General features: G+C 48.3%; 1 protein-coding gene across 29 annotated transcripts in view; it reads right to left on the bottom strand.

The window, feature by feature from the left end:
* WDR31 (WD repeat domain 31) overlaps nucleotides 1–27182 on the bottom strand; it is an 89996-nt gene that overhangs the window by 671 nt on the left and 62143 nt on the right. For 7 of the 29 annotated variants that reach the window (XM_084823575.1, XM_084823567.1, XM_084823566.1 and 4 more), the window contains 6 exons: nucleotides 20659–20726; nucleotides 19840–19981; nucleotides 18371–18470; nucleotides 17036–17367; nucleotides 7044–7206; nucleotides 2763–4092 (listed from right to left, as the gene is read on the bottom strand). In XM_084823575.1, the coding sequence (XP_084679701.1) occupies nucleotides 3917–4092; nucleotides 7044–7206; nucleotides 17036–17367; nucleotides 18371–18470; nucleotides 19840–19981; nucleotides 20659–20726 (981 nt within the window). In that variant the 3' untranslated portion in view covers nucleotides 2763–3916. Of the gene's footprint in view, nucleotides 1–2762; nucleotides 4093–7043; nucleotides 7207–17035; nucleotides 17660–18370; nucleotides 18471–19839; nucleotides 19982–20658; nucleotides 20727–27182 lie in introns of those variants that run through there. The other 22 variants (XM_084823585.1, XM_084823571.1, XM_084823569.1 and 19 more) reach the window with 15 other exon arrangements.

Here is a 27182-nt window from a genome sequence, read left to right as displayed (position 1 = left end):
TGTCCGGTCTCCCCTGCCTACCTTGGGAGGGTCACCAAGCCAGACCGCCCTTCTCAGCAGCAGGTGCTCCATGGCCAGGCAAACCTCCATCACGACTGTGCAGGCAGCTGCTCCACCCGCTCCAAATTGATTTGCCCCCTCCCTGTACACGCACTGATTTGCCAGGTGCCATATGCAGATCGCCACTCTTTTCACCACTGGGATTGACACCCTCATGACTGTGTTTTCCCTTTCCAGTTCTGGCCACAGGATCTCAGCTATTTCAAAGAGTGTAGCACGTGTCATCCAGAAATTCACAATCCACTGTTCATCGCCCCACAATCCGGATCAAACCCTTTGTTTTTTAGATGATGCACACATGTGTGTTATCTTAGAAGAGGTGTGTGTGTGCGCATCTGTGTGCACGCGCTCGCGTTCAACGGGAACAGAGAAAGAAGCGAAAGGGAGACGTGCAGGGGCCTGCTTTAAAATGGTGCTTGTTGCCATCTGCAGTTTTTATAAGCAGTTGTACTGAAACCAATCCTAAAAATCTGATCTGACTAATTAGACACCTTTTCAGTTGATTAAAAGCTTTCTGTTGTGCTTTTAAAAATAATTAACCATTTAAACGTTGGAGCCCAAGGAATAACTGACCCAGGCATGTTGGGATGTACGTTGCCTCCAAGGTCCATCTCTTTCTGGTCATCATTCAAAACAGAACTTTTGGGAAGTCAGTTACTTGACGAGGCAACATCTTCTTGAGAGATCAAACAGTATCATGGGTCTCGGCGGCGCCGCTGCTCACTCCCACCACCCCGCCCTGCTACGAGCTGCTGCCTGCTGCTGTGGGGCCCCGGAGCAGGCCCCTGCCTCCCATTGCGCGCGCCCTCTCTGCCGCGCTCAGCCAGACTGCTCAGCCCAGCCCAGCCCAGCCCTGGTTGCTAAGCAAGGAGAAGCAGGACAGGCCGCCTCCAGCAGAAGGCTGCGTGTGGCGCAACGTGTGCATTGCCACGGCTCACAGACAGACGGGAGATGCTGCAGCCAGTCCAGAGAAGCTCCTCAGGAGCCTGCCAGAGGTGGCCTTGCTGTCCCAAGGGGCTGAACTCCTGAGGACGTCGGGGACGTCTCAAGCAGCTCGGAAGACCCTCGCAGCCTAGGCCAGGCCAGGCCAGGCCGGAGCGACAGACGCTCCAGAGGATTTCGCCAGAGGGATGGAGGCCTCGCTGGAGGCCCTTCTCAGCCTTGGAAGGTGGTCCCAGGCCTGGGTGGGTCCTGGCAGCCGCTGAAATGGACTGGGGGAAGACACAGACGATGGGCCATTCTCCTCCCCCTCCCCCTCCTCCCGTGGGCCATGTGGCACCGCAGGGTCTGTGCCGGAATGCCCCATTTGCTACCTGCCCTACAATGACACCTTCAATCCCCTTTGCTCCTACCTTGTTCTCACACCTTCTGCCTGGAGTGTCTGGCGGGACTGTGCGCCTCCCTAAAGCAGGACCAGCCCACCCAGTGCCCTCTCTGCCGGGGGAGCAGCCCCCTGCCCTAGTGGGGAGGGACCCTCAGACTTCCCGCTGACGTGGGCGTTGTCCAGCAGTTCCCCCCATGGATGCAGGAGCTTCGGCAGGTCTGGCTGGGTGGCTTCCATCTGTGCTGGCTAAAAAAGCCGCCAGAGAACTCAAAAGATGAGGCGGCCTCTGAGATGCTCGTGGCGGCGGACTTGTTTGCTGCAGCCCCAAGATGCGGCTCCCAGGAGCCTTGTGCGGGTGCGCCACGCCACATGCTGGGAGAGGGGTTCTCTCCTGTGGGAGCACCACCTAGTTCCTTCTGCGCAGCCGGCGTGCTGGCACTGGCAGTGCTGCTTCCCACAGCCCTGATCCTGGCATGGTGCCCCTGACCCACAGGGTGCGGCAGCGTGCAGACCGGCTCGGCTCATCTGCTTCGGGAGGTCTTCCATGCCAGGGGAGCGGGCTGCTCCTGGCATGTGTTTGCCCACGCACGTGCGCAACTGGGCGTCTTTCTCAAGGGGAAGCGCTGCCACGCTAGATCACCCTGCTTGGCGGCGTGGGTCCGTAGGCAGGAGTCCGTTTAAACATTTCCAGGTTCAACTAAGAATTCAATCTTGGCGGGAGAGGCCAGCTACTGGGAGGCCATTCTGGCTTTATAGATAAAAAACCAAGGAGCTCACATTTGAATTCTGCTGTCTGTGAACCACGCAAGCGTGCGTGCTCCTTGTATCATTCTGCAGTGGGATCAGAAACAGCACACCACTGAGGTTTCGCCCTGGGGCAGCTGAAGTTGTGCTCGGCCCCTTGAGCTTCTGAGGTTTCCGCAGCAATTGCTCACTTGCTCTCAAGCTGAACTTGTCTAACAATGAGGCTAGAAACTTGCCTTTAAAAAAAGGCTGATATTCTCAGGCTGCTAAATTCTGCATTTGGTACTAAATTCTCTACTTGCACATTTGCTTGGTGGAGAAGTGCTGGCTTTGCATGATGTTCAGTCCCAGGCTCCCCAGCTTCACTTCCCAGCATGTGGTTAAAAAGATCAGGGAGCTCAAATATTTTCTACGGGATCAGGGAGCTCAAATATTTTCTACGGGATCAGGGAGCTCAAATATTTTCTACGGGATCAGGGAGCTCAAATATTTTCTAACAGAAAGTGAATATCATACTGCCTTTATACACATCTATGGTGGAACCACATTTAGAATATTTCTGATCACTGAATATTCTACTCCCTGAATAGAATATTACCACACCTAAAAAAAAAAAAAATTGTAGAGCTGGAAAAAGTGCAGAGGAGGGGAACTAAAATGATCAAGGGGCTGGAGCACCTCCCCTATGAGAGGTGGTTACAACAGCTGGGATTGTTTAGCTTGGAAAACAGGCAAGTGAGGGGAGACATGATAGAGATGTACAAAATTATGCCTGGTGTGGAGAACTTGCATAGGGAGACACTTTTCTCCCTCGCTCATAGTACCCTTGATTTGATCCAGCATCAGGGCTCTTCTTATGTTCTTATGTGAATTCAGACCATTGGGTATGTAGTGGAGGCAGAGAGTGTTGCTCTATCAGCCTGGGCCTCAGGTACTTGGAGGGGAAATGTACATATAAGTTGTTGTGTAAATGTCAGAGTTAGAAGTGAGTATACTGAACATTGTTTGATGAGGTGTGGCCTCGTGGACTCCATGGGAGCATTCACTGAGCTTGTCTGCTCACTGGCCCTGCCTGGTTTTGCGCATAAACGCAGTAAAGCTGGCTGCCGACTGTTTTTGGTAAAACTACATCTGCCAGATGCAAAGGTTAGGTACCACTCTGCTTCCCATGACAGATTTCATTCACTTGCATTTATTTCATTTCTATACTGCCCAATAGCCAAAGCACTTGGGAGGTTCACAGAAAATTTCAATATAAGAAACACATAATATAAAACCTTTAACATACCCATTTTTAAAAAAATAAAAAAGCTAAATACAGTTACAATAAAATACCGGGACTCAAGAAAACAACTGACATTAACAGCCCAATCACATGCCTGGGAGTATGTTAAGTCTTAACCTGTCACCAAAAAGGTGACAATGCTGGTGCCAGGCGAGCCTCACTGGGAAGAGTGCTCCAGAATTGTGGGGCCACCATCAAGAAGGCCCTTTCCCATGTCTCCATCCTCTGAACCTCCCTCAGTGGGGGGTCTCAGATGCAGATCGTAGTGTCTCAGTAAGCTGAAACCAGGAGAGGTGCTGCATCAGGTATTGCAATCCCAGGCCATGTAGTGCTTTGTAGGTTAAAACCAGCACCTTGAGTTGGGCTTGGAAATGCATAGGCAGCCTGTCTGCTTACATGTAGCATGTGGGTCCCGCTGCAAGGCAGATGCTTCCATAGAGTCACTGATGTGGCTCAGAACATCGCCACTTCCCGGAGTCGCTGCCCTTCAGATGAGCTGAATCTTAGTACGTGAATCCCGGCGTTGGTGCTGGCGCAGAGGAGGGTGGCATTTTCACAGGCAGCCAGCGAAGCCAGAGGCCCTGCTCCGTCGAGGAAGGCGGTGGCCACACAGACTGCGGGGAGAGATCAGAGCTGCCCGTTGGTGAGCCAACCTCTGCTTCCTTCCTCCCCCGGCAGCCTGGCATGTGAAGCAAAAGAGACAGACATTGTGCCCTCCCTTAAGACAGACATGGCACCCTCCCATCTGGGTCGCTTTCTTCACATGCCAAACAAAGCACTGGAGAGTCTGCACCTTAACACATCTGCACAAAGGCAGAAATGCAACAGATGAAGCTTCTTGTGACACAGAGATGCCACGATGGAAGATGTGTCCCTGGTTAATTTGGGCATGCCATGCAGCTGCTAAAGACACCTGATCCCAGCCACACCACCACTTGGTCGCCTCCACTCCCCCCCCCCGCCCCAACCTCGGTAACCTGCATTTGACAAGAGCTGCTGCAATAAGAGAACCAAGGGACTGGTCCTTATCTTTGGGGGACCCCAAAACTAGCACTGTTTCATCAGTGTTGGAAAGGCTGGCCATGGTTCAGCTCATTTGGGTTGCATCCTCCCATCCTGGGCCCTTGGAGGTTTCGTTATGGAGGCAACTGGATCAGGGGGTGGGGGAGATTTTTCCTGGCACTACAACGAGGAAAAAGGTAGGAAATGTCCCAGGCCTAAGTATCTGGATCACCATTTTGCCTCATGAGGAAGTTGTCTGGAGGTTTGGGATGGAATACCCACCTAACCCTTGAAAGCTGCATGACTGCAAACGGTACTTTTAAAAAGTTTGTTGACTGATTGAAACATTTCTAAACCAGCCTTCATCTTGACAGATGTACAAAAGGCCATGACCAATTAGCCAAATGAAATAAAAGCAGGAAGTAATGACCAAAATGACACAAAATAAGACACAAATAATGACACAAAGTTGGTTTGGAGACTTTCTTGGTTGTGCCACACACACACACACACACACACACAGCTTGGCCCAGTGAAGAAGCTAAAAGCCCTGCTGGATCAGACTAACGCTGCCTCCAAGAAGTGCACAAGCAGGACCTGAAGTGAACCACCCTCCTCCTTTGTACATTCCCAGCATCCTTGGAGGTAGGCTGTGCCTGACATGGAGGCTCCATTACTAATTGGCCGCATTCAGACATCACTTTAAGCCATGGCGGCTTAATAAGCTACTCACAGTAGCTTATTTTTTAAATAGTCCACAATGCCCCACCACACGAGTGGGCTGATAAGCTACTGTCCATAGCTTATTTTAAGCTACTGTGCATCATCCGAGTCCTCCCCCAGCCTCGTCCAGCTGCAGTCCTCCCACCGGAGCAGTGGTGCTGTTGCGCCCACCGACAATCCCGGGTGCACCAAAAGCCCCCCCCCCCCCCCCCGATCCACATCAACACCTTGAGCGATCGCTCACCGAGGAGCGAACATTCCATGTGCACCAAAAAGGGGGTGGTGGTGGATATAAAACCTTGGGGGTTTGCAGGATCGGGACCAAGCCTCACACAGAGCTATAGCGCTCATTCGCTAAAGTGCTTTCTGGCTAAAGAGGAAGTGCACATCTCTGGCACAGAGGCTTTAACATGTTCCCAATACCGCAATTGCAAAAATGCTCAAATGCACCAAAGTGTAAAGGAAAAATAATTTAAAAAAGAGAAACAGAAGCAATTGCGGAATAGGGGAAAATGGGGGAATAGGGGGGAAATATGGTCACTTTTCGCCCCATCCCGGCAAATTGTCAGGGAGTTACTCAGAGAACTCCTGCGAAAAACAGTAGCAATCTGAATCGCTCTTGCCATGCGACTCTGTAGGTGAGCAAAATAACCCATGGTGCCTGACAGACATAGGGATGTACGAAACTCACTCATCTTTGCTCCATCAATCCTCGACGGAGGGGGGAGGCGATCCGGTCCTCCCCCCCAGAATCCTCGACGGCTGGCTCCACTCCACGGCCAGGCCGCAGAGCAGACAGCCTGGTGCGGACGCAAATGGCGCCCGCCATAGCGGCCATTTGCGTCCAGCCAGACAACCATGATAGGCTACATAAGAATGTATGTAGCCTATCACAGCTAACCTGGAAAAAAAAAAACGCAGCGTACGCAAATGGCGGTGGCTACAGCAGCCGCCATTTGCGTTCCCTATTTTTCGCCGATTTATCTTACGTAAATATTTACATAAGATAAATTGGCGAAAAATAGGGAACGCAAATGGAGGCCGCCGTAGCCGCCGCCATTTGTGTACGCTGCGTGTTTGTTTTTTCAGGTTAGCTGTGATAAGAATTTATGTAGCCTATCACGGTCCAAGGATGGCAATGGCGGCAGCAGCAGTCCTGCCGTGGCCGGCCAGGAGACTACCCACCGCCACCGCCGCCAGAGCTGCCGCCGCTGCCAAATCCGCCCCAGGTAAGTGCTGTTCCGGGGGGATTCTGTGGGGGACAGGGGGGGCAGGAGGCCATTCCACCACGGATTCCTTTAGAATCCAGCCTCACTGGAATCCGTGGCAGAATTCTCTGCCATCCCTAGACAGACAACATGATAACCCACAGTGGGTTAAATAACCCCTCCTGCAGACTGTGGGTTATCAGAGTAGGTTACTTGGGCCAAATAAGCCATCGTGGATTAAAAAATTCCTGACAAGACGACACGATAACCTATGATGGGTTAAATAAGCCACTGTGGCTTATTTAACCAATCGTGGGTTATCGTGTAGTCTGAACCCAGTCATCATCTTGGCTAGCAAAAGCCTCTCCCTCACCTCATGCATAACCAACTTATGGAACTCACTGCCACATGATGTTGTGAGACCACTAACCAAAATACAGTTTAAAAAACCAAAAGGATTAGACAAGAGCATCAAAGACAGGTCTGATCAACGGCAAACAGCCATGACAACTCAATGGAGCCTCCATCTCCAGGGAAGTCTACCTCCAGCTGCCAGATGTTTAAAACATGCCACAGGGGAAGGCCATCCCAGTCATGGCTGGCATGTGTCAACCTCAGGCCGAATCCTGGATGAGACGGGCTTTGGTGTGATCCAGCACAGCAGTTCTCCCCAAGCAACAGCTGAGAGCGACTCTACCTCCAGTGTCCTGGCTCCACACTCTCACGGTGCAGTCGTGTGAGGCAGTGGCTATTGCTGGGAAGGTGGTGAGGCCCTGAGGGAAGAAGACGCAGGACGCCGTGCTTTGGGCATGGCCTCTGAACTCGCGCACTCCACGCCTCACCTGCCGGAGGTCCCAGAGCTGGAGAGAAGAGGCACAAATCACTAGGAAGCCCAAAGAAAAAGCCCTCCCCGCTGGCCCCCACAGAGTTTTAAGAAGTTGCCCTGGATCAGCAGAGCCAAAGGTAAGCCCACACCGGCTGCCGGCCTCAGCCAAAGGCAGCTGGGCCAGGGACTGGCAGCCCAGCAAGACCTCCTGCAGGGGCGGGAAGCCCAGCCCGGCAGCCCAGGCGGGAACGACCAGGCCTGGCCAGCGTTCTCTCGCTCGACGGCCCTGTCCTAGGGGACTCTCCTCTGCGTTTCAGCACCGGGGGCAGGACCCGTCTCCCGCCGCCCACAGACGCAAGCTGCTCTGGGAGACCACGTTGCCTCGAAAGGCGGGGAGGGATGAAATACATCGGCAGAGCTTCGTCAACCATGCAGCAATTTTGTTTCAGTCGTCCCCAACCTGGTGCCCTTTTGATGGGTACTACAGCTCCCGGCATCCCTGAATATTGGTCATACTCTCTGGGACTGATGGGAGGTCTTAATAGTCAATAATTAATAGTCAATAATAATTGACTTAATAGTCAATAATAATACCCAATAATAGTCTTCAGACACATGTAGGAAGAAAGCCAGACTATGAAGCACATGGTCTTCGATGTCTATATACTAATGCCCAGAGTATGGGAAACAAACAGAATGAACTTGAACTCTTAATACAGGAGGGAAATTATGACTTGATAGGTATAACTGAGACTTGGTGGGATGACTCTCATGACTGGAATACAGCAGTTGAAGGATATAACTTGTTCAAAAAGAACAGGAGGAACAGAAAGGGAGGCGGGGTTGCACTGTATGTGAAAAATACATATCTCTGCACAGAAATACAGGAGGAGGAGCTTGGTAGCCCCATCGAGAGCATCTGGGTTGAAATAAATGGAGCAAAGAATAAAAGGAACCTGGTGGTCGGAGTCTACTACCGGCCACCCAATCAAGGAGAAGCCAAGGATGAAACTTTTGAAAAGCAAATAGCCAATGTTTTAAGGAAGCATGATGTAGTAGTAATGGGGGACTTCAATTTCCCCGATATTTGTTGGGAGACAAATTCTGCAAAACATGGCCCCTCCAGGAAATTCCTGACTTGTGTGGCGGATAACTTCCTCCTACAGAAAGTAGAGGAAGGAACTAGAGGATCGGCTATCCTTGACTTGATCCTAACCAACAGAGATGACTTAGTGGATAAAGTAGCAGTTACAGGAACTCTGGGGGAAAGCGACCATGTTGTACTTGAGTTCTTGGTTCTAAGGGAAGCAAAAGCCGAGTGTACTCAAACGCGTACCCTGGATTTTAGGAAAGCTGATTTTAATAAACTCAGAACAATGATCAGTAAGGTCCCATGGCAAACAATGCTAGCGAGAAAAGGAGTCCAAGATGGGTGGGAACTTTTAAAAAAGGAAATTCTCAAGGCACAATCACAAACAATTCCAACAAGAAGAAAAGGTGGAAGACAACAGAAGAAGCCAATGTGGCTTCACAAAAAGCTTAGGGATGACCTGAAAACAAAAAAGGACACATATAAGAAGTGGAAAGAAGGCCAAGTAACAAAGGAAGAGTACAGGCAGGTAGCACAGAATTGCAGGGATGGCGTCAGGAAGGCTAAAGCGGAGAACGAGGTGAGGTTAGCGAGGGATGCTAAAAACAACAAAAAGGCTTTCTTCAGCTACGTGCATAGTAAAAGGCAGAGGAAAGAAATGGTTGTTCAGCTATTAAATAAGGATGGCAAAATGATAACAGATGACAAAGAAAAGGCAGAGGTGCTCAATTCCTACTTTGGCTCAGTCTTCTCCCAAAAGAGGGTCTATGACCCCCCTGGCAAAGGCGAAGTACAGGCTGAAGGGGCAGGATTGCAGCTTGAGATCGACAGGCATATGGTCAAGGAACACCTCATTACTTTGAATGAGTTCAAATCTCCAGGGCCAGATGAACTGCATCCTAGAGTAATAAAGGAACTGGCAGAAGAACTCTCAGAACCGCTGTCTATTCTCTTTGAGAAATCATGGAGGACCGGGGAAGTGCCAGATGACTGGAGGAGGGCTAACGTTGTCCCTATCTTCAAAAAGGGTAAAAAGGAGGAACCTGGGAACTACAGACCAGTCAGTCTGACATCAATCCCTGGGAAAATTCTGGAGCAGATCATAAAGCAATCCATCTGGAAGCACCTTGACAACAATGCCGTGATTACTCGAAGCCAACATGGATTTGTCAAAAACAAGTCCTGCCAGACAAATCTGATCTCATTTTTTGATCAAGTCACCTCCCTTGTAGACCGTGGGAATGCTGTAGACATCATATACCTCGACTTCAGCAAAGCTTTCGACAAAGTGCCCCATGATATCCTGATGAGCAAACTTGCTCGAAGTGGGCTAGATGAAACAACGATCATGTGGATCCACAGTTGGCTACAGAATCGGACTCAAAGAGTGCTTATCAATGGGACCTTCTCAAGCTGGGGAGAGGTAACGAGCGGGGTACCGCAGGGCTCAGTCCTGGGCCCAGTGCTCTTCAACATTTTTATTAATGACTTGGAGGAGGAGGTGCAGGGAATGCTGATCAAATTTGCAGATGACACCAAATTGGGAGGGATAGCTAATACTTTGGAAGACAGAAACAAAATTCAAAGTGATCTTGATAGACTGGAGTGCTGGGCAGAAAACAACAGAATGGCATTTAATAGGGACAAATGCCAAGTTCTGCACCTAGGAAAAAGAAACCAAATGCACAGTTACAAGATGGGGGATACGTGGCTCAACCACACTACGAGCGAGAAGGATCTTGGAATTGTCGTCGATCACAAGCTGAATATGAGCCAACAATGTGATGTGGCTGCAAAAAAGGCAAATGCTATTTTGGGCTGCATTAATAGAAGCATCGCTTCCAAATCCCGGGAAGTACTAGTTCCCCTCTACTCAGCACTGGTTAGGCCTCATCTGGAGTACTGTGTCCAGTTCTGGGCACCACACTTTAAGAAGGATGCAGACAAGCTGGAGAGGGTTCAAAGGAGGGCAACAAAGATGATCAGGGGACTGGAAACAAAGCCCTATGAAGAGAGACTGAAAGAACTGGGCATGTTTAGCCTGGAGAAGAGAAGACTGAGGGGAGATATGATAGCACTCTTCAAGTACTTGAAAGGTTGTCACAGAGAAGAAGGCCAGGATCTCTTCTTGATCATCCCAGAGTGCAGGACACGGAATAATGGGCTCAAGTTACAGGAAGCCAGATTCCGGCTGAACATCAGGAAAAACTTCCTGAGTGTCAGAGCAATACGGCAATGGAACCAATTACCTGGGGAGGTGGTGGGCTCTCCCACACTGGAGGCCTTTAAGACGAGGCTGGACAGCCATTTGTCAGGGATGCTCTGACTTGGATTCCTGCATTGAGCAGGGGGTTGGACTCGATGGCCTTGTAGGCCCCTTCCAACCCTACTATTCTATGATTCTATGATTCTATGAGGTACAGTCCAAAACAAGGCACCAGGCTGGGGAAGGCTGTCTTATATTATGTCAAATGGGTGGCCCTCCAGATGTTTCAGCTTACAACTCCCATCAGCCTCAGCCAGCACAGCCAATGGTGGAACTGATGGGAATTGTAGGCTAAATCATCTGGAGGGCCACAAATTGTCCACCCCTGGTGTAAACTGTCATGCACACTGGTGATAGACAGAAATATAAATAAATATACCAGTTAAAATACAATTAATCAACAGGTAAGATGTTTTAAACTGGGCAACAGTCCTAAGTGTGTGTGTGTGTGTGTGTGTTACAGAGGGAAGGGAGGGTGGGTGGGTGGGGGAGTAATGTATGTGGCACATACACACAAATATAATTGTATACCTCATATGGATCGCGCATGCACGCACACACACACACACACAATTTCACACCATCCTGTTCCAAGCAAAGTTTAACTGGACAACTAAACTGAATGCGGTTACAGAAATTGAAACACATCTGCTAAATGTGCCTAATTTACATCTGATACTGTGGAAGTAGGTCTTGTGAGTAGCTTGGTTCAGGCAAGGCGCCTGGTGGGATTGAGCGCGAGTGTGTGTGAGCGTGTGTCTGACCATGAGAAGGTAATTGTAGCTTGCTCATAAGCAAGACATTCCTATCCACCGAAGTAACTCATCCCTAAAGATAAGAAGGCCGCTGTGCTGATAAGACTGTGCTGAGTACTCAGTGGTTTCTGAGCACGCGCAGTGTGTTTTTCTTTGTTCTCCAACTTTCAGTCTGTATAAATGCATCCTGTTTCATTTGGGAGAGACACAGTTTTGCCTGTGCCGTGATGTGCCTTAATAAATTTCTGACTGTTCAACCTAACCTGCCTTGGATATTCCCTGAACAATGTGGTGCTGTGACTCGGATCCCAAATGCTGAGGAGAATCGAACCAATTTGGACCACCATTCACTGAACATGCCAGAAGTGCACACCAAGGTAAGAGACCTTCAGAAACCATTCGGGAAGGACAGCCAGTGGCATACACACACCCCCATCGTTGGTGGCTCATAAGTAATGGAACAAACCAACATCATTTCAAACTTAGGGGTCGCCTTTAATACCTGGATGAAAATCCTTTGCAGTCAATGACTGCCTGAAGTCTGGAACCCATGGACATGACCCAATGCTGCGTTTCCTCCCTCGAGATGCTTTGCCAGGCCTTTACTGCAGCTGCCTTCAGCTGCTGCTTGTTCGTGGATGTTTCTGCCTTCAGTCTTGTCTTCAGGAAGTGAAACGCATGCTCTCTTGGGTTGAGATCGGGTGACTGACTTGGCCATTGAAGAACATCCCACTTCTTTGCCTGGAGAAACTCTTGGGTAGCTTTTGCTGTATGTTTTGGGTCATGATCCATCTGCAATATGAAGCGGCATCCTATCAGTTTGGCAGCATTCGGCTTAATCTGAGCAGAAAGTCTAGCCCTATACACTTCAGAATTCATCCTGCTGCTTTGATCAGCAGTCAGGTCATCTATAAACACCAGTGACCCGGCTCCATTGGCAGCCATACATGCCCATGCCATAACACTGCCTCCACCATGTTTGACAGGTGATGTGGTATGCTTTGGATCATGAGCTGTTCCTTTCCTTCCCCATACTTTTCTCTTCCCATCATTCTGGTACAAGTTAATCTTGGTCTCATCAGTCCAAAGAATCTTATTCTAGAACTGGGCAGGCTTTTTTAGGTGTTTGCTGGCAAAGGCTAATCTGGCCTTTCGGTTCTTGAGTGTTACCAGTAGTTTGCACCTTGTTGAGAGGCCTCTGTATTTACATTCATAAAGCTGTCTCTTGACTGTAGATGTTGACAATGACATGCCTCCCTCCACAAGAGCATTCTTGACCTGGCTAGATGCTGTGAAAGGGTTCCTCTTCACCATGAGCAGCATTCTGCGGTCATCCACTTTAGTTGTCTTCCGTGGTCTTCCAGGCCTTTTGCTGTTGCTGAGCTTGCCAGTTGATTCCTTCTTTTTCAGGATGTTCCAAACTGCTGTGTTGGCCACTCCCACTGCTTTTGCTATCTCCCTGATGGGTTTATTTTGTTTCCTCAGCCTAATTATGGCCTCCTTCGCTCTCATGGACACCTCTTTGGGCCTCATGTTGGGGGTTCCAGTGAACAGCTACCAAATGCAAATGTAACACTCAGCACCACCTCCAGGCCTTTTATCTGCTTGATTGGTCATGGGGTACCCAAGAAACAGGCCACACCTGGCCATGCAGCTGCTGGTCAGCTATTCGTTCCATTACTTATGAGCCACCAATGATGGGGGTGTGTGCCTGCCACTGGCTGTCCTTCCTGAATGGTTAGTGTCCCACTTTTGTCACACCCCTTGAATTACAACTGAAAGTCCTGACTTCACTCCCATCTGGGTGTGTTTCCTTTCAACTTCAATGTGGTGGTGTACAGAGGCCACCTGCCAAAACAGTTCCAATATTTCTGGCCCAGACTGTAGTTCTTGTTATTTTCTCGCTTCGTCTTTTTGCTTTGTATGTAGCCTAGCAAGCTTAATGATGTATGATTTGTTTTAATTGTTTAATTAAACAGCTGCATATAGAATCTGTGAGATTTAAGGGGAGAGTGTATTAGATTTCGTTTTAGAAGAATGGCAAGCAGCCAGAATCATATGCAATAATAATGCAGTAAACAACAGCACAAGTACGCTGATTTACTAGAAAGTTGGCAATTTTCATAATTTTAGAGTTTGTTCTCATAGCTGTATTCACATAGAGTGATCGTCATGTTATTTGCTACTAACAGAAGCTAAAAGAATGCACCGTAATTGCTCTTCACACTGTGTACCTTCTAAGTGATAAGGAATGCTTTTTTCGGTACCATGAAAAACATACACTACTACCAAAAGAGAAAGACCTTGGTGAAGGGGGGCCAGCAGTGTGTGCACTTTCTGATAGTTTTCTAACTTAGTGAGACTTGCTCTACTGAGTGAATTAGCCTGTTATCTGTTCTCGTCTGAGAGAAAGAACGTGCACCATCTGCTCAGATAACCAGCCCCAAAGAAAGTTAAGAGATATGTAAGCTTTCTTTTAACATACAAATAGATTTCATTCAGATGAAGAAATGTTGTTCTTTTAAATATGTATTAGTGGTTGTGTGTACAAAGCTCTGCAAAGTCAACAGCGTTTCCAGTGCCCCTACCATCCCCAGCTGGCAGAGCTGGTAGAAAAAAAGAAAAAGAGAATGGAGTCTTAAAGAACAAATTAGCCTACATCTGTGCTAAACTGGACTTAAATGGTATGATGCTCCAACTTAGGCCCTGCTGAGCATGTGTGCCACTTTGCACCGAAAGACTAGACTCAGTGCCCATGAGATCCATCTAAGGAGACCCATGAGACTCCCATCTTCAGCACCTATTAAAAACATCTTATGAACTTGCACTTAAATGATGAGACCGTGTCGAACTACTCCCAAGGCTTTCCAGTCACAGGTTAAGAAGTGCTTCCAGACGTGCCTATGATACAGTGTCACAACCTGTCGCCTACAGACTGAGACTGAGTCTACATCGAAGCCCATCAGAGGACGTGAGGCTCCCCTTGAGCCTCACTGGAACAAACCCCATCAGGTGCTGTTGACCATCCACACTGCCACGAAGCTGCAAAGACAGACTGCCTGGATCCCCACATCCCACAGCAAGAAAGCACTGCCCCCTGGGGACGACGTGCCCCAGAACCAGACAATGCTGGATGTGCCCTAACACAGACTTCATCAGCCCTTTGAGTCATTTTGGACCAGGAAGAGAAGAACATCTCTGGTTGCCATCGTGGTGCTGGCTTGTTGCCCTTTTGCCTGCTACCATGTGAGATCTTCTTAGACTTTGGGCACTTTGGCCTCCTCCTGACCAGTGGTGAGCCAAGCACTTGCTGGCGAGGTGCGCATAAGCCCAGCAGCGAGCCCAGCTCCTGTTAGTGGAGAAAGAGTGGCCTCGGCAGCCACCAGAGGCGCGGTCTCGTGATATGGCCCACCTGCATCCTGCTCCTAGAATCATAGAATAGTAGGGTTGGAAGGGGCCTACAAGGCCATCGAGTCCAACCCCCTGCTCAATGCAGGAATCCAAGTCACAGCATCCCTGACAAATGGCTGTCCAGCCTCGTCTTGAAGGCCTCCAGGGTGGGAGAGCCCACCACCTCCCCAGGTAATTGGTTCCATTGTCGTGTTGCTCTAACAGTCAGGAAGTTTTTCCTGATGTTCAGCCAGAATCTGGCTTCCTGTAACTTGAGCAACCTGCAATCTGCTTGACATCTGCAGTTGCATGAAAGCAGAGAACACTTTCCTGAAAGTGGTGAACCAGATTCAACTAGACTTGAATGTATCCAGCTGCTGGATCTGCAGCCATGCGCCAGTCCATGCCCAGAGAGGCACACCAATGATCCCAATCCCACTAGATCAGACTAAAATGATTAAACCCCATTACCGACACCGACCAGAAGAGGCCACCTAGCAAGGTGTGCCATGTAATAAGCAGAATTGTTGTTTGTTGTTTGTACTCTTCCTTTGTTGCTTGGCCTTCTTTCCACTTCCTATATGTGTCCTTTTTTGTTTTCAGGTCATCTCTAAGCTTTTTGTGAAGCTACATTGGCTTCTTCTGTTGTCTTCCACCTTTTCTTCTTGTTGGAATTGTGCCTTGAGAATTTCCTTTTTTAAAAACTCCCACCCATCTTGGACTCCTTTTCTCATTAGAGTCGCTTGCCATGGGACCTTACTGATCATTGTTCTATTAAAATCAGCTTTCCTAAAATCCGGGGAACGGGTATGGCTACACTCAGCTTTTGCTTCCTTTAGAACCATGAGCTCAAGTATACCATGGTCACTTTCCCCCAGAGTTCCTGTAACTACTACTTTATCCACTAAGTCATCTCTGTTGGTTAGGATCAAGATAAGGATAGCCGATCCTCTAGTTCCTTCCTCTATTTTCTGTGGGAGGAAGTTATCCGCCACACAAGTCAGGAATTTCCTGGAGTGACCATGTTTTGCAGAATTTGTCTCCCAACAAATATCGGGGAAATTGAAGTCCCCAATTACTACTTCATCGTGCTTCCTTGAAACATTGGCTATTTGCTTTTCAAAAGTTTCATCCTCGTCTTCTCCTTGATTGGGTGGCCGGTAGTAGACTCCGACCACCAGGCTCCTTTTATTCTTTGCTCCATTTATTTCGACCCAGATGCTCTTGATGGGGCTACCAAGCTCCTCCTCCTGTATTTCTGTGCAGAGAGATGTATTTTTCACATACAGTGCAACCCCACCTCCCTTTCTGTTCCTCCTGTTCTTTTTGAACAAGTTATATCCTTCAATTGCTGTATGCCAGTCATGAGAGTCATCCCACCAAGTCTCAGTTACACCTATCAAGTCATAATTTCCCTCCTGTATTAAGAGTTCAAGTTCGTTCTGTTTGTTTCCCATACTCTGGGCATTAGTGTATAGACATCGAAGATCATGTGCTTCATAGTCTGGCTTTCTTCCTACATGTGTCTGAAGACTATTATTGGGCGCTATCAGAGCTGATAGCATGAACCTTCATCCATTGCTACCCCCAACTTTACGTCTCCCTTCCCCGTAGGATTCAGTTTAAAGCCCTCCTGATGAAGTTCTTCATGCTGTGTCCAAACACATTCTTCCCAGCCTTTGTGAGGTGCAACGAATCCTTTGCCAACAGCCCATCTTCCAGGAAGTATAGCCCATGGTCCCAGAATCCAAATCTCTCTCGTCAGCACCACCTTCGTAGCCAGTTGTTCACTCGGAGTATTTTTCTTTCCCTTTCTATCCCTCTTCTAACTACTGGAAGGATGGATGAGAAAACTATCTGGGCCCCAAAGTTCTTGAGTTTCCTTCCCAAAGCTTCAAAGTCTCATGTGATTTCTTCGTAGCTCCGCTTGGCGGTATCATTTGTTCCCACATGGATGAGAAGGGATACCTGTCAGTGGGCTTTATGAGTGCAGGCAACCTTTCAGTCACATCTCTAATCTGTCCTCCCGGGAGACAGCATACCTGGCGAGTCCACGGGTCTTCGCGACATACTTGGGTTTCGATCCCACGCAGGAAGGAGTCTCCCACTACTACCACTCTTCTCTTCTTCTTGTTGTAGGCCTGGGTTTCATCGCGTCTGTTTGACTGACCTTCAGCCTCTTGCTCACTCTCATGTAGGTTCCCCTGTGATTCTTCCTCTGCAGGCTGTCCTCCAGTCTCATCCGCAAGTACCTGGAATCGGTTCCACAGCTCCACTGCTTCCACTGGTGCACAGTGGCATCTAGTTCTTCTGCTCCTGTCACCCTTTTCCAAGGAGTATGCTCTACTGCATTTTTCCTCACCTCAGCATTTCCCTCTTCTGCCTCATCTTGCTGCTGCTCTTCAAGCTTCTGGTCTTCGCTTTGCTGCTGTAGTTTCACCATTCTGTCCAAGAACTCTTCGTGTTCTCTTCTTCCCTGGAGGGTCGACACTCGCTCCAGTCCTCTTACTTTTTCTTCCAGCAGTGTGATCAACTTGCACTTGTTGCAGGTGTAGGCCATGTTGTTCTCAGGCAAGAAAACAAACATGGCACACACCTTGCAGGTCACCACCACAGGCGAGTCTTGTCTTTCCATAGTCTCTTTTCCCAGCTTCCTGGTTGTTCTAGAGTAGCCTGTGCCTGGTCCTCTACTCACTGCAGGTTAAAAACAGAGTCTGACTGGTATGGAAGTGTGTAACAAGACAAATAAATTAAAAATAAATGTTAGGGGCCTCCCCCTTGACCTCCTCTGCTGAACTCCCCTGGCCAACTCCTGTTTGCTCCTCATCCGCTCGCTCTGATCGCTCGCTCTCTGGGACCTTGCTTGCTTCTGTGGTCCCTGGCCAGCTGGAGCAGCTTCCTCGGCTCTGCTCTGCTCAGCTGGGAGGTGGGACTGAAGCTTCCTGCCCACTCAGCTGCTGGGAGTAGTTTGGTTCAGGAGAGGTGCCTGATGGGATTGAATGTTTTGTGTGTGTGTGTGTGTGTGACCATGAGAAGGTAATTGTAACTTGCTCATAAGCAAGACATTCCTATCCACTGAAGCAACTCATCCCTAAAGATAAGAAAGCCACTGTGCTAATAAGACTGTTGCTGAGTACTCATTGGTTTCTGAGCACGTGTATTGTATTTTCTTTGTTCTCCAACTTTCAGTCTGAATAAATGCATCCTTTTTCTTTTATTTGGGAGAGACACAGTTTTATCTGTCTCTCCCACAGCTGGGATGTGCTTTAATAAATTTCTGACGGTTCAACCTAACCTGCCTTGGATATTTCCTTAACAATATTCATGGGGTGGGGGAAACACATGTCCCCACACACACCTTCAGACCTACATTCATGGCCATAACCCTCCTGGGAAAGAAGATTCAGGATTAGATTATCAACAGGGAAAACATTCCCAAACAAACACACTCATTAAATAATGGAATTGGCCCTGGCCCCAAAGAAGAAGCTGTCTGCTGCCTCTCTGAATGATTTGCTGCTCTGCCCTTGCCACTTCCCCATCAACTTCCCACTGTAGAATTCATAGGGATGTCAGAGAATTCCGCCACGGATCTCGGTGATGCCGAATGCCAGTGCATTCGGCCCCCCGAAATCTGTGGCGGAACGGCCTGCCACCCCCCTGCCCCCCCGCGGATCCCCCCCGGGACAAGACTTACCTGGGGCGGATCTTCCGGGCGGTGGCAGCTCCGGCGGCGGCTCCGGCGGCGGCTCCGGCGGCGGCTGGTCTTCCGACCAGCTGCCGCCGCCACCATTTGTCTTGTAAAAAAAAAAAAACACGACGTGATAGGCTACGAAAAGATTTACGTAGCCTATCATGGCTGGGTTAAAAAAAAACACGTACGCAAATGGTGGCGGCTACGGCCACCGCCATTTGCATTCCTTATTTTTGCTGTCTTAAATCTACGTAAATATTTACGTAGACTATGATGGCGAAAATAAAGGGGAATGCAAATAGCATAGCGGGCGCTATTTGCGTCCCTTTTTGATTCACCGTTTTAGCCTACGTAAATCTTTACGTAGGCTAAAACGGCAAATCAAAAAGGGACGCAATTAGCGCCTGCTACGCTACTTGTGTTCCCCTTTATTTTCGCCGTCATAGTCTACATAAATATTTACGTAGATTAAGACAGCAAAAATAAGGAACGCAAATGGCAGCGGCCATAGCTGCAGCCATTTGCGTACACGGTTTGTTTGTTTGTTTTTTCCCAGAGCCCTCCGTGGCCGGAAATCCAGCTGCAGACGGCTCCGGCCTGGCTGGGCCTGGCCAGCTGCTCCGCGGAGCTGCCGCGGAGCACAGCCAGCCGTGGAAGATTCCGGGGGGGGAGGAACGGAGCGCCTCCCCCCCCCGTCAAGGATTCCGGGGGGAGGGACGGAACACCTCCCCACCACCACCATCAACATAATCCGCGGAAAGGTAAGTTACTTTCGTACATCCCTAAGAATTCATTCTAATGCATTTCTACGCTTGACTTGACCACAAGGAACCCCCATGTTTAAAGACAGTATAACTCTAAGGCTTCCCTGTCAGGGGAAGGCTTCTGGCTTCCCGTGGGGGCACCTGGTTGGCCACTGTGGGAAACAGGATGCTGGCCTGGAGAGGCCCCCTTGGGTCTGACCCAGCTTCAGGGCTCTTCTTATGTTCTTTCAGTTGCTCAGCCCCCTGCAGAGGGGCAGCAGCCTTCTCTGCCTTCAGAGGCCACCCTCCCAAAAGAGGGACTCAAACGAAGACATGGCACTTTGGAGGCCAGGGCAGAATGACTGGGAAACCTCTAAAAAGAAAACATTCCCATGTGTACAACCTCCTAAATTTTCACTCTGAAAAGCAGTGTGCCTCACTTCTCAGAAGGATGGGGAAATATCCGGTAGGTCTGTTGGTTTCATAGGCATTCCTCCTTCTTCCCTAGGAACTGTACTTCCCTGTGGGGGGTGAGGGAGCTCTAGCCCAGAATACTCGGCACTCACACCAGAAGACAATTCCCAGAATTCTCTGAGGGAAGCCTGACAGTTACATTGGTATAAAGCCAAAACTGGTTTGCAGCATAGATCTACCCCTCCAGAGCTGGAGGAGAACCCCGGCCCTCTGCTTCTCAGCCTTCCTGGCCAGCCATGGGGAGCGGGGCCTCACCGTGGCCTCACAGCCATCGCCGCCAACGCCGTTGCTGCTGCTGAGACAATAGCGGCCGTCCAGGCTCACGTCGCAGGATGTCTGGATGTGCTGCTTGGGAGGGAACGTGTGAGCCACCCGCAAATCCCGGGTGTCCCAGATTCTGTGAAGGGGCAGAAATTAACAGGTGGAAAACACAGAAGAACACTGGAGATGCCTCAGTTGTGCCGGCTGGCGACTGCTTGCTGCCCAAGCAAGCGAAACGCACGCACCTGAGCAGCTTCACAACAGCATGTGACATTATCAGGAGTTGACTGGGATGCTATTTTATTTGCATTTTTAATTTCAAAAATTCCCCCACTGGTCCATCAGTACTAAGTACAACCCCCTGATTCCTGGGCACCATCACTCAGACAGGATCTCCATCTCACCTATCAGCATGCTCTGGGAAGAAAAGGAGTGGGAAAAGGGTGGGGGGACTGTTCAGTGGCAGAGGATATGCCTGGCAGGCAGAAGACCTCCCAGTTCAGGAGCATCTTGGAGAGCTGGGCCAGGAAAGGCCCTGCTGAACTGCTCCCAGGCAGAGTAGACAAGACTGGCCAAATGGACCTGTGGGCGGTCATTCTTGGTCATAAACCCAAAAATACAGACAACACCTGTCTCTCCAAGACACTGAAGTAACTGAAGGCTACAATAAATCCCACCTAACCTCAAAGAAGTCCCACATTCAAACTGCGGAAGCAAAATTTGCAAAATTTTTGAAATTCAAAAAGTTTCATTCAAAATTGGAAATGCTGAATTTATGCAAAATTTGGTCTCTGCTCCCACAGGACCACATACCTAACTGTTTTATCCTCTGATGTCTGGATGACGTAAGGCTCTCCAGGAACCCAGCACAGGTGTGTTACCTATAGGTGAGAAAAAATGATCATAGAATCATAGAATAGTAGGGTTGGAAGGGGCCTGTAAGACCATCGAGTCCAACCCCCTGCTCAATGCAGGAATCCAAGTCACAGCATCCCTGACAGATGGCTGTCCAGCCTCATCTTGAATGCCTCCAGTGTGGGAGAGCCCACCACCTCCCTAGGGAATGGGTTCCATTGTCGTATTGCTCTAACAATCAAGAATTTTTTCCTGATGTTCAGCCGGAATCTGGCTTCCTGTCACTTGACCCCATGATTCCGTGTCCTGCACTCTGGGATGATCGAGAAGAGATCCTGGCCTTCCTCTCTGGGACAACCTTTCAAGTACTTGATGAGCGCTATCCTATCTCCCCTTAGTCTTCTCTTCTCAAGGCTAAACATGCCCAGTTCTTTCAGTCTCCTCAGAGGGCTTTGTTTCCAGTCCCCTGATCATCTTTGTTGCCCTCCTCTGAACCCTCTCCAGTTTGTCTGCATCCTTCTTAAAGTGTGGTGCCCAGAACTGGACACAGTACTCCAGATGAGGCCTAACCAGTGCTGAGTAGAGGGGAACTAGTACTTCACATGATTTTGGAAGCTATACTTCTATTAATGCAGCCCTAAATAACATTTGCCTTTTTTGCAGCCATATCACAGTGTTGGCTCATACAGTCAGGGCCAGAAATATTGGAACAAGGATAACCGTTTTGGCAGTTGGCCTCTGTACACCACCACACTGAAGTTGTGTCTGTTTCCTGCCTCCCAGCAGAGCAGAGCAGAGCAGAGCAAGCTGCCCCAGCTGGTCCAGGGACTACAGAAGCAAGCAAGCTCCCAGAGAGCAAGTGACCACAGCAAGCGAACAGAGGGAGCAAACAGGAGTTGGCCAGGGGAGTTCAGCAGGGGAGGTCAAGGGGGAGGCCCCTAACATTTTTTTATTATTATTTTCTTTCTTTTTTTCATTTTATTTTTTAACTAACTTTTTTTCATTTTTTTTTTCTTGTAACACACACTTCCATACCAGCGGGACTCTGCTTTTAACCTCCAGTGAGTAGAGGACCAGGCACAGGCTAGTCTAGAACAACCAGGAAGCTAGACACAAAAAGGGAAAAGCGGCAATGGAAGGACAGGACTCTCCAGTGGTGGTGACCTGCAAGGTGTGTGCAATTTTTGTTTTTTTGCCTGAGAACAACATGGCCTACACCTGCAACAAGTGCAAGTTGATCACGCTGCTGAAAGAAAAAGTAATTAAGTTTGTAATTTACTAATTACAAAGTAATTAGTAAAAGGCAGAGGAAAGAAATGGTGATTCAGCTATTAAATAAGGATGGCAAAACGATAACAGATGACAAAGAAAAGGCAGAGGTGCTCAATTCCTATCTTGGCTCAGTCTTCTCACAAAAGAGGGTCTATGACCCCCCTGGCAAAGGTGAAGTACAGGCTGAAGGAGCAGGATTGCAGCTTGAGATTGATAGGCATATGGTCAAGGAACACCGAATTACTTTGAATGAGTTCAAATCTCCAGGGCCAGAAGAACTGCATCCCAGAATGATAAAGGAACTGGCAGAAGAACTCTCAGAACCTCTGTCTATTCTCTTTGAGAAATCATGGAGGATAGGGGAAGTGACAGATGACTGGAGGAGGACTAATGTTGTCCCTATCTTCAAAAAGGGTAAAAAGGAGGAACCTGGGAACTACAGACCAGTCAGTCTGACATCAATCCCTGGGACAATTCTGGAGCAGATCATAAAGCAATCCATCTGTAAGCACCTTGAAAACAATGCAGTGATTACTCGAAGCCAACATGGATTTGCCAAAAAAAAGTCCTGCTAGACGAATCTGATCTCATTTTTTTATCAAGTAACCTCCCTTGTAGACCGTGGGAATGCTGTAGACATCATATACCTCGACTTCAGCAAAGCTTTCGACAAAGTGCCCCATGATATCCTGATGAGCAAACTAGCTCAAAGTGGGCTAGATGAAACAACGATCCAGTGGATCCACAGTGGGCTACAGAATCAGACTGAAAGAGTGCTGATCAATGGGACCTTCTCAAACTGGGGAGAGGTAACGAGTGGGGTACCGCAGGGCTCAGTCCTGGGCCCAGTGCTCTTCAACATTTTTATTAATGACTTGGAGAGGAGGTGCAGGGAATGCTGATCACATTTGCAGATGACACCAAATTGGGCAGGATAGCTAATACTTTGGAAGACAGAAACACAATTCAAAGCGATCTGGATAGACTGGAGAGCTGGGCAGAAAACAACAGAATGACATTTAACAGGGATAAATGCCAAGTTCTGCACCTAGGAAAAAGAAACCAAATGCACAGTTACAAGATGGGGGATATGTGGCTCAACAACACGACAAGCAAGAAGGATCTTGGAATTGTTGTCGATCACAAGCTGAATATGAGCCAACAATGCGATGTGGCTGCAAAAAAGGCAAATAGGATTTTGGGCTGCATTAATAGAAGTATAGCTTCCAAATCCCAGGAAGTACTAGTTCCCCTCTACTCAGCACTGGTTAGGCCTCATCTGGAGTACTGTGTCCAGTTCTGGGCACCACACTTTAAGAAGGATGCAGACAAGCTGGAGAGGGTTCAGAGGAGGGCAACCAAGATGATCAGGGGACTGGAAACAAAGCCCTATGAAGAGAGACTGAAAGAACTGGGCATGTTTAGCCTTGAGAAGGGAAGCCTGAGGGGAGATAGGATAGCACTCTTCAAGTACTTGAAAGGTTGTCACAGAGAAGAAGGCCAGGATCTCTTCTCGATCATCGCAGAGTGCAGGACACAGAATAATGGGCTCAAGTGACAGGAAGCCAGATTCCGGCTGAACATCAGGAAAAAATTCCTGACTGTTAGAGCAATACGACAGCGGAACCAATTACCTAGGGAGGCAGTGGGCTCTCCCACACTGGAGGTGTTCAAGACGAGGCTGGACAGCCAGCGGTCAGAGATGCTCTGACTTGGATTCCTGCATTGAGCAGGGGGTCGGACTCGATGGCCTTGTAGACCCCTTCCAACCCTACTATTTGATGATTCTATGATTCTGTGAAAGGAAACATACCCAGATGGAAGCGAAGTCACGACTTTCAGCTGTCATTCAAGGGGTTTGGCAAAAGCAGGGTACTAACCATTCAGGACTTCAGCAAAGGAGACGTTACCTTGTCGTGGTGCTGGAGCTTGAGCACGTCAATGACATCATGAGCTAAACCGTGAAGGGACACCCAAGACGGGAAGGTCATGGCAGAGAGGTCAGACTAAATACGATCCCTGGGGAAGAAAACGGCAACCCACCCCAGTATTCTTGCCATGAAAACTAAATGGATCAGTACAACCAGAGATATGTCGGTATACCATCGGAAGATGGGACTCTCAGGTCGGAAAATGGTCAAAATGCTACTGGGGAGGAACAGAGGATAGGTTCAACTAGCCCCAGATGTGATGACGCAGCTAGCTCGAAGCCAAAAGGACAGCTAGCAGCCGATGGTGCTGGTGGTGAACGACGAATCTGATGTTCTAAAGAACAACACACCGTAGGAACCTGGAATGTAAGATCAATGGGCTCAAGTTACAGGAAGCCAGATTCCGGCTGAACATCAGGAAAAACTTCCTGAGTGTCAGAGCAATACGGCAATGGAACCAATTACCTGGGGAGGTGGTGGGCTCTCCCACACTGGAGGCCTTTAAGACGAGGCTGGACAGCCATTTGTCAGGGATGCTCTGACTTGGATTCCTGCATTGAGCAGGGGGTTGGACTCGATGGCCTTGTAGGCCCCTTCCAACCCTACTATTCTATGATTCTATGATTCTATGATTCTATGATTCTATGATTCTATGATCTATGAGCCAGGGCAATTTGGACATGGTTATTGGGGAGATGTCAAGATTAAATATAGACATTTTGGGTGTCAGTGAATTGAAATGGACTGGAATGGGCCACTTCACATCAAATGACCACCAGATCTACTACTGTGGACAAGAGGACCACAGAAGAAATGGAGTAGCCTTCATAATTAATAATAAAGTGCCTAAAGCAGTGCTTGGATACAATCCAAAAAATGACAGAATGATCTCAATTCGAATTCAGGGTAAGCCATTTAACATCACAGTGATCCAAATATACGCCCCAACCACAGATGCTGAAGAAGCAGAAGAAGATCAGTTCTATGAGGATCTGCAGCACCTATTGGATAGTACGCCAAAAAAAGATGTTATTTTCATTACAGGAGACTGGAATGCTAAGGTGGGTAGTCAAACAACACCTGGGATTACAGGCAAGAATGGTCTGGGAGAACAAAATGAAGTAGGACATAGGCTGATAGAATTTTGCCAAGACAACTCACTGTGCATAACAAACACTCTCTTCCAGCAACCTAAGCGACGACTTTATACATGGACTTCACCAGACGGTCGACACCGAAATCAGATTGACTACATCCTTTGTAGCCAAAGGTGGCGGACATCTATACAGTCGGTAAAAACAAGACCTGGAGCTGACTGTAGTTCAGATCATGAACTTCTTATTGCACAATTTAGAATCAGACTAAAGAGAATAGGGAAGACCCACAGATCAGTTAGATACGAGCTCACTAATATTCCTCATGAATATGCAGTGGAGGTGAAGAATAGATTTAAGGGACTAGGTTTAGTAGATAGGGTCCTGGAAGAACTATGGACAGAAGTTCGCAACATTGTTCAGGAGGCGGCAACAAAAAACATCCCAAAGAAAAAGAAAACCAAGAAGGCAAGATGGCTGTCTGCTGAGACACTGGAAGCAGCCCAAGAAAGAAGGAAAGCAAAAGGCAACAGTGATAGGGAGAGATATGCCCAATTAAATGCAAATTCCAGAGGTTAGCCAGAGGAGATAAGGAATTATTTTTAAACAAGCAATGCACGGAAGCGGAAGAAGATAATAGAATAGGAAGGACAAGAGACCTCTTCCAGAAAATTAGAAACGTCGGAGGTAAATTCCAGGCACAAATGGGTATGATCAAAAACAAAGATGGCAAGGACCTAACAGAAGCAGAAGAGAGCAAGAAAAGGTGGCAAGAATATACGGAAGATCTGTATAGGAAGGATAATAATATCGGGGATAGATTTGACGGTGTGGTCAGTGAGCTAGAGCCAGACGTCCTGAACAGTGAGGTTGAATGGGCCTTAAGAAGCATTGCTAATAACAAGGCAGCAGGAGATGACAGTATCCCAGCTGAACTGTTTAAACTCTTGCAAGATGATGCTGTCAAGGTGATGAATGCCATATGCCAGCAAATTTGGAAAACACAAGAATGGCCAACAGATTGGAAAAAATAAACTTATATCCCCATACCAAAAAAGGAAGGACCAAAGAATGTTCAAACTATCGAACAGTGGCACTTATTTCACATGCCAGTAAGGTAAAGCTCAAGATCTTGCAAGGTAGACTCCAGCAATTCATGAAACGAGAACTGCCAGATGTACAAGCTGGGTTCAGAAAAGGCAGAGGAACTAGAGACCAAATTGCCAATATCCGCTGGATAAAGGAGAAAGCCAGGGAGTTTCAGAAAAACATCTATTTCTGTTTTATTGACTATTCTAAAGCCTTTGACTGTGTGGATCATAACAAATTGTGGCAAGTTCTTGGTGGTATGGGGATACCAAGTCATCTTGTCTGCCTCCTGAGGAATCTGTATAATGACCAAGTAGCAACGGTAAGAACAGACCATGGAACAATGGACTGGTTTAAGACTGGGAAAGGAGTACAGCAGGGTTGTATACTCTCACCCTACCTATTCAACCTGTACGCAGAACACATCATGTGATGTGCTGGGCTTGATGAAGCCAAGGCTGGAGTTAAAATTGCTGGAAGAAACATTAACAATCTCAGATATGCAGATGATACCACTTTGATGGCTGAAAGCGAGGAGGAGCTGAGGAACCTCATGATGAAGGTGAAAGAGTAAAGTGCAAAAGCTGGGTTGCCGTTAAACCTCAAAAAAACCAAGATTATGGCAACCAGCTTGACTGATAACTGGCAAATAGAGGGAGAAAACATGGAGGCAGTGACAGACTTGGTATTTCTAGGTGCAAAGATTACTGCAGACACTGACTGCAGCGAGGAAATCAGAAGACGTTTACTTCTTGGGAGGAGAGCAATGACAAATCTTGATAAAATAGTGAAGAGCAGAGACATCACACTGACAACAAAGGTCCGCATAGTGAAAGCAATGGTATTCCCCATAGTAACCTATGGCTGCGAGAGCTGGACCATAAGGAAGGCTGAGCGAAGGAAGATAGATGCTTTTGAACTGTGGTGCTGGAGGAAAATTCTGAGAGTGCCTTGGACTGCAAGAAGATCAAACCAGTCCATACTCCAGGAAATAAAGCCAGACTGCTCACTTGAGGGAATGATATTAAAGGCAAAACTGAAGTACTTTGGCCACATCATGAGAAGACACGATACCCTGGAGAAGATGCTGATGCTA

This window comes from Heloderma suspectum, chromosome 17 (genome assembly GCF_057233095.1).
Source record: "Heloderma suspectum isolate Gila_16-S chromosome 17, 16-S_ref, whole genome shotgun sequence".
Classification (NCBI taxonomy): domain Eukaryota; kingdom Metazoa; phylum Chordata; class Lepidosauria; order Squamata; family Helodermatidae; genus Heloderma; species Heloderma suspectum.
Note: the sequence above shows the minus strand (reverse complement) of the source record. Positions and strands in the feature narration are given on the sequence as shown.